The sequence below is a fragment of the Scyliorhinus canicula genome, chromosome 1 (assembly GCF_902713615.1).
Source record: "Scyliorhinus canicula chromosome 1, sScyCan1.1, whole genome shotgun sequence".
NCBI lineage: Eukaryota > Metazoa > Chordata > Chondrichthyes > Carcharhiniformes > Scyliorhinidae > Scyliorhinus > Scyliorhinus canicula.
The window spans coordinates 229,201,280-229,214,454 of record NC_052146.1 but is presented as its reverse complement, the minus strand read 5'-3'; the positions used below and the strand labels follow the sequence as shown (position 1 = coordinate 229,214,454).

At 41.9% G+C, this 13,175-nt stretch overlaps 1 protein-coding gene across 1 annotated transcript in view; it reads right to left on the bottom strand.

Annotated features, from left to right (window-relative positions):
* The window catches only part of usp34 (ubiquitin specific peptidase 34), a 347,321-nt gene that overhangs the window by 218,604 nt on the left and 115,542 nt on the right, over window positions 1-13,175 (bottom strand). The window contains 6 exon segments of the mRNA XM_038808956.1: window positions 2,325-2,454; window positions 4,650-4,775; window positions 6,257-6,349; window positions 6,467-6,548; window positions 7,076-7,137; window positions 12,975-13,167. Of these exon segments, the coding sequence (XP_038664884.1) occupies window positions 2,325-2,454; window positions 4,650-4,775; window positions 6,257-6,349; window positions 6,467-6,548; window positions 7,076-7,137; window positions 12,975-13,167 (686 nt within the window).

Below are 13,175 nucleotides of genomic sequence, written 5' to 3'. Positions count from 1 at the left end.
GAGAGAAAGCAAAAGAGAACAGTATTAATTTGGGAAATGATAAATATATCGTGACAGGAAGAGACAGAGAATACAAATCTAAGAGTAATTAGCATATAAAGTAAGAGGTTACAAAAATATAAAGGACAAAATTAAAGGCTCAGTATCTGAATGCATGTAGTATTTGAAACAGAACCGATGAACTGATAGTGCACATAAAAATTGCCATTATGGGGATATGGCTGCAGGATGACACAGATTGGGACCTGAATATTGAGGGGTATCCAAATATTGAGGAGTTCATGACATTTAGGAAGGAAAGAAAGTTAGGAAAAGGTGGAGGGTTGGCTCTGTTAATTAATGATGGTATCAGCACAATAGAAGGGGATGATTTAGTTACAGGAAACCAAGATGTAGGAGCAGTTTGGGGTAGACATGAGAAATGAAAACAGCAAGAGTCGCTTGTGGGATTGGTGTACAGGCCACCTAACAGTAACCACATGGAAGGACAAGGTATAAAAGAAGAAACGCACAGCAAAAATCATGGGGGATTTTAATCTACAGAATTCACAGAACATTTGCGGGATGGTTTTTTAGAACAGCAAGTTCTGGAGTCAACCAGAACTGTTTTCTCTCAGATGGTAATGAGTCTTTGGAACTCTCTTCCTCAAAAGGCGATGGAAGCATTTGAATATTTTTAAGGCGGAAGTAGATAGGTTCTTGATAAGCAGAAGACTGAAAGGTTTCCAGGGGAATGTAAAATCGAGATTTTAATAAGATCCGCCAAGTGGCCTACTCCTAATTAGTGTGTTCGTATGTACTATGTTGGCAGTTTTCATTTGCTAAAAAGTATGTTATGCCATTCGGAGTCTTTTTAAATTACTTTAATGCTCCCAGCTTCTACTCGAATCTTAGTAGGCATCTCAGAAAAATAGACACGGATAAAGGGCTCAAAGTGTATTAGCATTTTTGGGAATCTTAACTAATATGGTAGGTAAAGGAGAGTATAATGGCGAGAATTGAAGGGTTATTCATTTCGGCAGTAACAGAAAAGAATATATTTTATTAGGTAGGGAACTTCTAACTGCTGATGTTGAAAAAGACTTGGGTGCACTCAAAAAGGGGAGCCTGCAGATGTAGTTTATTTGGATTTTTTTTTAAAATTCAATAAGGTTCCATACAAACGGTTAATAGACAAGAGTTCTTGGAGTAGGGGGTAATATATTAGCATGTATAGAGGACTGGATAACAGACAGGAAGCAGAAAGTAGAGCTAAGCAAGGCATTTTTAAGTTGGAAGGCTCTGATTGGTGGAGTGCCACAGGGATCAGTGCTGGGACCTCAGCTATACATAATTGACATTGAGGTCTTAAGACGCAGCAGCTGAGAGTAATGTATCCAAAGTTATTTATGATACAAAGCTCGGTGGAAATGTAAACTGGGGAGGACACAAAGGACTGAAAAGAAATACATGAATGGGCAACAGTATGGAGTGTATAATGTAGGGAAGTGTGAAGCAATTCACTTTGTAGTAAGATCAGAATTTCTCTTTTTAAAAGGAATGAAGCTTCTGTTTGTTCAGAAAGACTTTGCTCTACTTATGCAAGGAACACAAAGTTAGCATGCAGGAATAGCAAGCAGTCAGGAAAGCTATTCACCTTTATTGCAAGGAGATTAAATTACAAGAATAAGGGGGGCTTGCTGCAACTATATAGGGTTTTTGTGAGATCACACCTGGAATACTGCACAATTCTAGTCTCCACTTCTAAAGAAGGAGTCTGGTAGGTTCATCAGATTGACGTCTGGGATGAGTGCATTTTCCTATGATGAGAGGTGGAATAAATTGAGTATGTACTCTCTGGAAAATGGAAGAGAGGTGATCTCATTGAAACATAGAAGATTCTGAAGGGTCTTGACAGGGTAGATACAGAGATGATACCCTGGGTGGTGACAGTCTCAGGATAAGGGATCAACTATTTAGGAATAAAATGAGGAGACATTTCTTCACTCATCTTTGAAATTCTCGACTGAAAGGGTTGTGGATCGTTGGGTATATTCAAGGCTGAGATTAACAAATTTTGATTCCTGAGGGAATCAAGAGATAAGGGGAGTGGGCAGGATAGTGGAGTTGAGGCAAAATATCACCCATGATCATACTGAACTGAACAGGCTCAAAAGGTAAAACGGTCTTCTGCTAGTATTTCGATGTTGTACAGCCTTTTTATCATTTTCTTACTAATTTAAGCGCTTCTATATGAATGCAGACTTGGAACATCTGGCATTTTATACATATAAATACTTACTTTAAATAATTGAATGTATCCATTTTCCAAGCAATGCACTTACCTTTTTTATTTCCCATTGGGAGATTTGTATTAAGGAGAGAAGCAAAGGAGCTTTGCTTGGATAGTTGAGCCTTAGCAGCAAGTGCGTTATTCCAGAGGGCTTTAATAAGCATTGATGCCAAGTACAGGGTCTGTGAACAAAGCCGAAATGAGGTATTGAGTGAATATGTTTACTCATTTACTTCAGTGTTAACTGCAGATAATAGAGAAACCAAATAAAGCAGTCCAAGAAACCACAATTGCGCATCAACTCCTGACCAAACGGAAAAAAAAGGTCGACTACTAATGTGAGTATAGCATGGCATAGCTGGAAAGGATGGTTGACTTATATGCCAAGCATTTGTAAAATCACAGTTTTTGGATACAATATATCTTACACAGTTGATCTTATACAGTGATCCATGGTAAGCACTCCTGTGTAACGTGGTTGAGAATGCGCAAAGTATCTCAGTCAACTTGCTGTCGCAGAGCACATATAGGCCAGAGTTTTTGCAATGGGTTCTTGATGATAGTGCAGCAGCGAAGTGAACAAACAAATTGCTGGTTTTTCATGTGCATCATGCAGCACCACACTTGGTTTTCAATAGTAGTTTGGAATACTCACCGAGTGCAATTGTCTAAATGGATAGTCATAACGTTAGTCAGATTTTGTAACCTGGTTAATTATTGTTAGGCTAACTAGAAAGTAAATGGCTCAGAATATCTTTTTAGCTTCCCAGAAAATGCATCCGTAAGAAAGTCATTATGCCTTATGGTTTGAAATATGACTATTTAATGTGCTTATCGCAAAGTAGCATTGTCCAGGAATTGCACAAAATCTGTGTGATAATGAAGTCACAGGAGCCATCACATGTCCTCTTAGTCTTCAGATAGCAAAGGAATAAAAACTACTAGACCATTAAACTTAGGCTATAAACTGCAAACGATCTTCATGAAAAAGTACAAGCATCGGAAAGCCAGGAGAGCAAAATGATCAGAGATTTTAATTCACAAGTTTGATACAAAACATCAAAAGTAGCAACACCTCACGAGTTCTTCCAGCAATATTAAACCTGAACAGCAGCACAATGCAAAATGAGAGATTCCACATCCCCAGAGGACAACAAGCACTGTAGAAGAATGTCACGTACATTTTTGCTGCTTGGCACCACAGCTGTCAACCCTCCCACAGATGTAAGTAGCGGACCACCCAGCTGTTAGAATCACTGCCACTCCTTTGCTCCGACAGTCATCTTCCAGATTAATAATCCACAGCCCGAAGACAAAGCAACATCAAGCCTGAACCATGTAAGAGCCGACAAATATAAATCCAATTCCATGAGGTACCAAATTCTTTTCCTTAAGTTGATTAGTTTCAAGATATGGCAAGTAGTCTTTTTTCTATCACAAGTCCATTAACTCTCTCAGCCATCTATATTTCTTCCATCCCGTTTCCTGAAAAGGCTTGATTTCTTTCTTCTCATTCCTCCACCGCATTTGCTTTGATGGCACCACCTTCCATAGTAGAGTTTCTGAGATGTCTTCCTTTTTCACAAATATTACTTTTTGCAGTAGTAGACAAGACATTCAGCTGGTCTATCCTATTTCCCATGCTTCTGTTCATACACTTTTCCGGTGCCCCACACCCCGCTTCACAACTATAATGGAATTCCCTCTTGTCCTCACCTTTCATACTCCCAGATTATCTTCTGTCATTTTGATCAGCTCAATAATCCAGTCACCAAGCACTTTCTCCCTTCCCTTCTGTTTTCTGAAGTGGCCATTCTTTTCATGAACTATTCAACCACTTGCTGGCCTTCCCGTACCACCTTCCACACCCATGTCCAAGGCACCAAACACTTATGGTGAGAGGCACCAATTTGCACGTGGAAAAAATCAACATACTTAAATCAACTAGACAGCATTTCGCCCGAGTTTGGGAAAGCATTTATGCCCATGAGTCTTTCCCACCACTCTTCATCTAATCCTATCACCACAACCTTATATTCCTTTCTCCCCCATGTGCGCTCCAGCGTGCCCTTAAATATATTTATATTATTTGCCACAACTACTCCTTATTGTACCATGCTCCACATTCTGCCCATTGTATGCACAGTAAGGTCCCGCAATAGGATGAATGACCAAATAATCATCATCTGGCACTGCTGGTTGAAGGATAAATATTGCTCAAGCCACCAGGAGAACTTCATTGCTCTTTATCGTATCGTAAAAATGTTTTCTGTTCATCTTTGTGGTCCAGAGTGAGAGCAAGAGTGAGCAATATATAAAGAATGAAAGATTCACGTCTGTTACAGAAATGCCGGGCAAGTTCATGAAGGTATCTTACCTGTTCTGTGTGCACACTTGGATGAAGAGCAGATACTAGATTAAGAAGGTGACGAAGTGGTACAGGGTCCAGGTGCTTAATAAGGGAAGGGAACAAATCATGGATGTACCGACTACAGTGTTTCAACTGTGTTTGGGGGGGGGAGGGAGAGAGAGAGAGAAGAACAAAAAAGTGCGTCAATAAGTACAATTGTATATATCTAAAATAAGAAGAATCAGCGAATGGAAACATCACAGATGACTATGTAATTAAACATTACTGGAGTTCATTTCCTTCAGAAAATTTCAGTCATTTTTTAAAAAATGCAAATAAAAAGGATAATTTCCAATTACCACTAAAGAAAGCTCTTCAATCAGATGGTAGCACTGAGTCATTTTTCTAAATTTGAGACAAACATTGCACCTCTGGAACTGGTGCAATATTAGAAAAAACCCAACGTATACCACTATTATGATCCCGGACCAGACCCAACAGTGGCTAGGACACTGGACAGGAACCCCAATATTTTATTTTATTCCACTGTGAGGAAAGGATATCTCACTGCAGGAGTGATTTCACACAAAATAGGGATATGGTACATTGTAACAAACTTTATTACTAACACAGTATTAAAATATCTTTAACATCACACAAGAAAAATAGCTGATAATTACTGCTTAAACAATGCTAATTAATAATGACAATAACCCTCAGCTGTTATTCCCACTTAAACAACAAAACCTCATCTCAGCTCTCAATCCACTTATCGAACACAGTTGGCACTCAGGAATACTTTCTCTACAGAGATACCTGGATACTCTACTTTGAGAAAGCTCAATCTTTTGACACTGCTTTAAAGAAAGAGACCTGATCTTATCCAAACAATCTAGGATCTCTAGCTGAAGTCTTCAGGAACTGTCTTTCTAATTTGACTTCCGTCTCCAGAACAAAAACTAAACCACTTCTCTGCAAAATTCATTGTACTCCAGCTCCTCCTTTAATTACATCATCTTACCAAGCTAGAACACAATGTATCTAATCAACTCCACAGGGAACCTACTTAATCGAAACAAAACTCCATTAGCCCAAGCTTTCACAATGCCTTAATTGCACCTCTACTGCAGCAGTCATACACACACTAACATAGGCTTGTAACCCTTACTGCACCAATTCCTGTAATACAGTATATCTGAAATTCTTACATTAATCACACAACAAATAGTCACAGGAAAATATTGATGGAGTTAGATCCAAATCTTAAAAGTAACCGAGAAATCAGCCAGATGAAACACTGATTAGAACAAAACCAAAGTAAACTTGAGAGTGGCATGAAAGTATTACCCAAAGAAGATAGAATTGAAAAGATAATGGAAAAAATATAAATATAGTTTTAACCCAAAGTGTACATGACTTAAACTGCCAAACCGTAATACGGAAATATAAAATACAGATTTGTGTTTACTGTCAAACAAGTCCTTTAACTGGTCACAAAAAACTAAAAACGGATCTGGAAAAATGTAGTGTAGAAGGGTCCAGACTGGTGCAGGTACGTGTGTGAGCTGGAGGAATAGGAACCCTATGTTTAAGCAACAAAAGTCAGCAAAATTACAAATTTAGATTATCGCTACCTGTGCTGCTGCCCAAATACAGTCTATATGCTGTGTGCTAAGTCTTCCTTCTGCAGCCAGAAAGTTCAGGATGACTTGGCACTGTTTGATGATCTGCAAAACAACAATGCAAGATTTAGAAAGGGAAAGGCAAATTTTGCACGCTTGTTTTTTTTGCGGGGGGTGGGTGTTGGGTGGAGTGGAAGAAAAACTGTTCCACACAAACCTCACCTCAATGTGCAAATTTGGTCCAAATATATGTTCAACAACACTATTATGAATTAGCCAGTCTGCTAGTTCTTTTGCAATTGACCTATGTGACAGAAGAAAAAAAAGAAGTTTACACAAAATGTCTCCTCCTATTTTCCCACCGACCCAATGACTCTTTGTTGATTTTCTTTCAGAAGGTTCAGAGACGTTTGTGGAGGGGAGGTTCGCGAATTTTGGGGAGTTAGAGGGGAAGTTTGGGCTCCCCCCGGGAACATGTTTCGGTACATGCAGGTTAGGGCGTTTGCCAAGCGGCAGATGGAGGGGTTCCCTTTGTTGCCCCCACGGGGGGTACGGGACAGGGTGCTCTCGGGGGTGTGGGTCGGAGGAGGGAGGATTTCGGACATATACCGGGTAATGCAGGAGGTAGACGAGGCCTCGGTGGAGGAACTGAAGGGTAAACGGGAAGAGAAGCTGGGTGAGGAGATTGAGGGGGGGACGTGGGCGGATGCCCTGGAGAGAGTGAATTCCTCCTCTTCCTGTGTAATTCTTTTACCCCACATATGCATTTGACCGTAGTCATCTCTCTAATAAAAGTTCAAAGCATCATCAGTTAAAAACATCATTACTTACGTTTCAGTGTCTGACACCAAAGATTCATTATTACAAACATCATTGAATGTGTGAAGTTGATTCTGTTGGTGAAAAAAAATTGGAAATTGATTTGATTCGAGTATTTTATAGTCACTTTACATAAGTTTATTGAACAGGCAAAGTTATTGATGAGTGCAGCTGAGCAAAAGGCAAAGAGTATAAGGTAAGGGGTTTAATGGGCAACATGACTAGAAAGCAACGTATTTCTAAAAGTAATATCACAGTAGATCCTTCCCCAGTATGCATAAATTATCATAGACTGTAAATGTATTTTCTGAGTATGATGTGGAGATGGCGGCATTGGACTGGGGTGGGCACAGTAAGAAGTCTAACACCAGGTAACAGTCCAACAGGTTTATTTGGAATCACGAGCTTTCAGAGCATCAGGTGAGTGAAGGGGTATGCTACACAAACACAGAATATATAGACAAAGCCAACAATACAAGTTGATACTTTGAATGCGAGTCTTTACAGGTAATTAAGTCTTGACAGATCACAAACCTACTCAAGTCGACCCACAATACAGACTACCCCTGCCGTCGCACCTCTCTCTCACACTGCTCAACCACCTCTTACACCAACCCACAGCAGATGCCGCAACCTGGAAACTAAGATAGAGTCCATATTCTCAACTTGCGCACAGGACGCAGCTGACCAGCTGCGGGACACCGTCTAGCAGGAGAGACAATAGTACTACACCACCTAAATGCACCCCAGGAACAGGAAGCTTGAGAAAGTCGGCACCACTGCCAGCAGCAACCAAGCCTCCCCCAGTACCACAGTAGAAAGCAATACAGGGAAATCCATTGTCAACTTGGTAAAAGCAAATTACTGTGGATGCTGGAATCTGAAATGAAAGAGAAAATGCTGGAAAATCCTAGCAGGTCTGGCAGCATCTGTAGGGAGAGAAAAGAGCTAAGGTTTCGAGTCCAATGGCTCTTTGTGAAAATTTCCCAGCATTTTCTCTTTCGTTCCATTGTCAACTTGTCAGTCTACACCCTTCAACCAGACAAAATCGAAGTCCTCAACAGAGGGCTTTATTTCTGCATCACCACCAAAATGAACGCATCAGTCTCGCGGCAGTCACAGAGGAATTCATCAGGTGAATAAGGCTGCGGGAGTACTTCCACAGAACCCAAGAGGCCTACCCAATGAGATATCAACCGGAACAGCAGACAGAGATCTGCAATGCAGCAACTGAAAAGAGTCGAATTGGACGCCTCCGGAAGGCCACTGCCCTAGACTCAACATGTATGCTCGAGCCTACAGGAGTCGCGTCATTGCCAAATTCATCAGTCACATTCACAAGACAGCCCCGCAAGTCACCCATCACAATGCACACCATCCACGCTCTCAAGACCAACTGCAACGTTGTCATCAAACCAGCAGACAAAGGAGGGGCCACTGTCATACTGAACAGAAGGGACTACTGCAAAAAAGTGTACCGACAACTCCATAACCAGGAACACTAGACAGTTACCTACAGATCCGACCAAAGAAGACACTCGCCAACTCACCATACTGATCAAGACCTTTGATCCAGACCTTCAGTGCACCCTAGGTGCTCTCATCCCACGTACTCTCCACGTTGGAGATCTCCACTGCCTCCCGAAAATACACAAGGCCAACATACCAGGCCATCCTATCGTGTCAGGCAATGGGACCCTGTATGAGAACCTCTCTGGCTACATCGAGGGCATCTTGAAACCCATCGTACAAGGAACCCCCAGCTTTGTCGCGACACTAAGGACTTCTTACAGAAACTCAGCACCAATGGACCAGTTGAACCAGTAACATTCCTCATCACAATGGACATCTCGGCACTCTACACCAACATCCCCCATGACGATGACATTGCTGCAACAGCCTCAGTGCTCAACACTGACAACTGTCAATCTCCAGATGCAATTCTACAACTCATCCGTTTCATCCTGGATCACAACGTCTTCACCTTTGTCAACAAGTTCTTCATCCAGACACACGGAACAGCCATTGGGACCAAATTCACACCTCAATACTCCAACATCTTCATGCACAAGTTCAAACAAGATCTCTTCACGGCACAGGACCTTCAACCGACGCTATTCGCTAGAGAGGGGGACCTTGTTGCTCATGAGAACAGGTTAATAGACTCGAACAGGTTGATATTCAGAAGCAGGATGTGCTGGAAATTTTGAAAAGCATCAGGATAGACAAGTCCCCTGGGCCTGACGGGATATACCCAAGGTTACTATGGGAAGCGAGGGAGGAGATTGCTGTGCCGTTGGTGATGATCGTTGCGTCCTCACTCGCCACTGAAGTGGTAACGGATGATTGGAGGGAGGCAAATGCTGTTCCCCGTCCAAGAAAGGGAATAGGGAAATCCCTGGGAATTACAGACCCATCAGTCTTACGTCTGTGGTGAGCAAAATATTGTAAAGGATTCTGAGAGTTAGGATTTATGATTATTTAGAAAAATATAGTTTGATTAAAGATAGTCAGCATGGCTTTGTGAGGGACAGGTCATGCCTCACAAGCCCCATTGAATTCTTTGAGGATGTGACGAGACACATTGATGAAGATCGGGCAGTGGATGTGGTGTATATGGATTTCAGTAAGGCATTTGATAAGGTTCCCCATGGTAGGCTCATTCAGAAATTTAGGGGGCATGGGATACAGGGAAATCTGGCTGTCTTGATACAGAATTGGCTGGCCAAAAAAAGACAGCATGTGGTAGGGTCTTTTCTGGGAATTCTGCTCTTTGTAGTTTTTATAAATGACTTGGATGAGGAAGTGGAAGGGTAGGTTAGTACGTTTGCCGATGACACGAAGGTTGAGGGAGTTGTAGATAGTGTTGAGGGTTGTTGCAGGTTACAACAGGAGATTGACAGGATGCAGAGCTGGGCTGAGAAGTGGCAGATGGAGTTCAACCTTGATAAATATGAAGCAATTCATTTTGGAAGATCGAATTTGAATGCCGAATACAGGGTTAAAGGCAGGATTCTTGGAAGTGTGGAGGAACAGAGGGATCTTGGGGTCCACGTACATAGATCCCTCAAAATTGCCACCTAGGATGATAGGGTTGTTAAGAAGGTGTATGGTGTATTGGCTCTCGTTAACAGGGGGATTGAGTTTAAGAGCTGCGAGGTTTTGCTGCAGCTTTATAAAACCCTAGTTAGACGATAATTGGAATAGTGTGTCCAGTTCTGGTCGCCTCATTATAGGAAGGATGTGAATGCTTTGGAGAGGGTACAGAGGAAATTTACCAAGATGCTGCCTGGTCTGGAGGGCATATCTTATGAAGAAAGGTTGAGGGAGCGAGGGCTTTTCTCACTGGAGCGAAGAAGGCAGAGAGGTGACTTGATAGAGGTGTACAACGTGATGTGATGCATGTATAGAGTGAATAGCCAGAGACTTTTCCCCAGGGTGGAAATGGCTGTCACGATGGGACATAATTTTAAGGTGATGTCAGAGGTATAGGGGAGATGTCAGAGGTACGTTCTTTACACAGAGACTGGTGGGTGTGTGGAATGCACTGCCAGCAGAGGTGGTGGAGTCAGAGTCATTAGGTACATTTAAGCGACTCTTGGACAGGCACATGGATAGCATTAAATTGAAGGGGTGTAGGTTAGGTTGATCTTAGATTATGATAAATGGTCGGCACAACATCGTGGGCTGAAGGGCCTGTACTGCGCTGTATGTTCTATGTTCTATACACCAGGTACATCGATGACATTATTTTCCTTTGGACCCATGGCAAAGAATCACTGAAACGACTACACAATGACATCAATAAGTTCCATACCGCCATCAGACTCACCATGGACTACTCTCCAGAATCGGTTGCATTCTTGGGCACACGCATCTCCATCATAGAATTTACAGCGCATCAAGTCTGCACCAGCTCTTACAAATAGCACCCTACTCAAGTCCACGTCTCCACCCTGTCCCCGTAAACCAGTAACCCCCATTTAACCTTTATTTGGACACGAAGGGCAGGTTTTTGCATGGCCAATCCACCTAACCCACACATCTTTAGACGGTTAACTTAGCACTTCGCTTTACCGCAAGCCCATTGATAACCTCAAGATGCTCCACTTCTCCAGCTTCCACCCTAAACACAGAAAGAAGCCGTCCCCTATGGAGAAGCCCTCCGCATACACAGTATCTGCTCAGACAAGGAGGAAAGTATTAGGCATCTACAGACGCTGAAAGATATGGCGCTCGACTCATCGATTGACAGTTCCAACGCACCACAGCAACAAACCCCACAGATGTCCTCAGAAGTTAAAGACGGAAAACAACCGACACGAGTATGCTTCATCATCCAGTACTTCCCCAGCAGAGCAGAGAAACTACGACATCTTCTTTGGAGCCTTCAACATGTCATCGATGAAAACGAACATCTCACCAAGGCCATCCCCACACTTGCCTTCAAACAACCGCGCATCCTCAAACAGACTACTGTTTGCAGCAAACTACCCAGGAGAACAGCGACCATGACACCACAGAACCTTGCCATGGCAACTTCTGCAAGATGTGCCGGATCATCAACATGGATACCACCATTACACATGAGAACGCCACCCACCAGGTACGCAATACATACTCGTGAGACTCGGCCAATGGTGCATACCACATACGCTGCAGGAAAGGATGTCCCGAGGCCATGCAGACGCCGTGACAACGGATGAATGGACATCGCACGACAATCACCAGAGAGGAATGTTCCCTTCCAGTCGGAGAACATTTCAGCAGTCAAGGGCATTCAGCCTCTGATCTTTGGGTAAGCATTCTCCAAGGCAGCCTTCAGGATGCACTACAATGCAGAATCACCAAGCAGAAACTGATAGCCAAGTTCCGCACGCATGAGTACGGCCTCAACTGGGATCTTGGATTCATGTCTCACTACATTCAGCCCCCACCATCTGGCCTGGGCTTTCAAAATCCTACCAACTGTCCTGGCTTGAGACAATTCACATCTCTTTAACCTGTGATTATTCCTCTCGCCAGTTGCACCGTCTGGACCTGTAAAGACTCAGATTCAAAGTATCATGCATTATTGCCGTTGTCTATTAATGCTGTGTTTATGTAACTTACCTCTTCACTCCTGATGAAGGAGCTGCGCTCCAAAAGCTCGTGATTCCAAATAAACCTGTTACTGTTTTCTAACTATGACATGACAACAGTGCTGTGAAATGTTATTGAACATAAACAAAAGAAGTCTCAATTTAGGATTGATTAGGGAGGAATTTCCAATTCCTGTCTCAGCGCCACTAAAAAAATTTCATAAAAGTACAGAAGATATTGAAAGTAAAGCAAAAAGAGAATACAAGCTCCTGCTTATATTCTTGTTTTAAGAAGGTACTTGTATTCCAACTGAATCAATCTACTCTTCTGGTTTGTCAAAGGTATTAGTTAGCTTTAATGCTTCCAAATAGAATAGGAATTCCATGCTGACTTGGAGTTACTCAAATCTACCAACATCTAAATTTTTTACTTGTAAGTAAATATAAATTTAAAGTCTGGAAAGCACTTAGCCAAAAGGCAGGCAAGCGATTTCCCAGTTTATGTGTTGTAATTGTTTTTATTAAATATACTTTTGTAATAAAGTTCATGTTTTTTTAATTTAAAAGTAGCAATACAGAACAATAAAGGAACAACAACAAAAAAAACAATGGGCGTTAATTTCTAGAGGGATGGAGTTGAAAAGCAGATAAACTATGCTAAACCTATATAGAACTTTAGTTAGACCATACCCCAAGTACTGAGCAAAGTTCTGGTCACTATACTATAAAAAGGATACGGAAGCATTGGAGAAAGTGCAATAAAGTTTCACGAAGATGATGCAAAATTAATTTTCAGTTAGCTAATTGATATTTACACACTGACAACTTACTGTAATCTGACTCAGTCCAGCCAACCTCATAGTTAGAGTAGGTGACATGAAGTATTTGAATGCAAGATCCAAGCTTTCTTTGTCAAAACACAGTGCCGTGTCCAAGGGTTCCTTAACCGTACTCCACATCAAATCTGCCATATTGCGTGCAGCACTTTGCCGTAATTCCTGGTCTGAAAGTTTACACAAATACCTGGATTT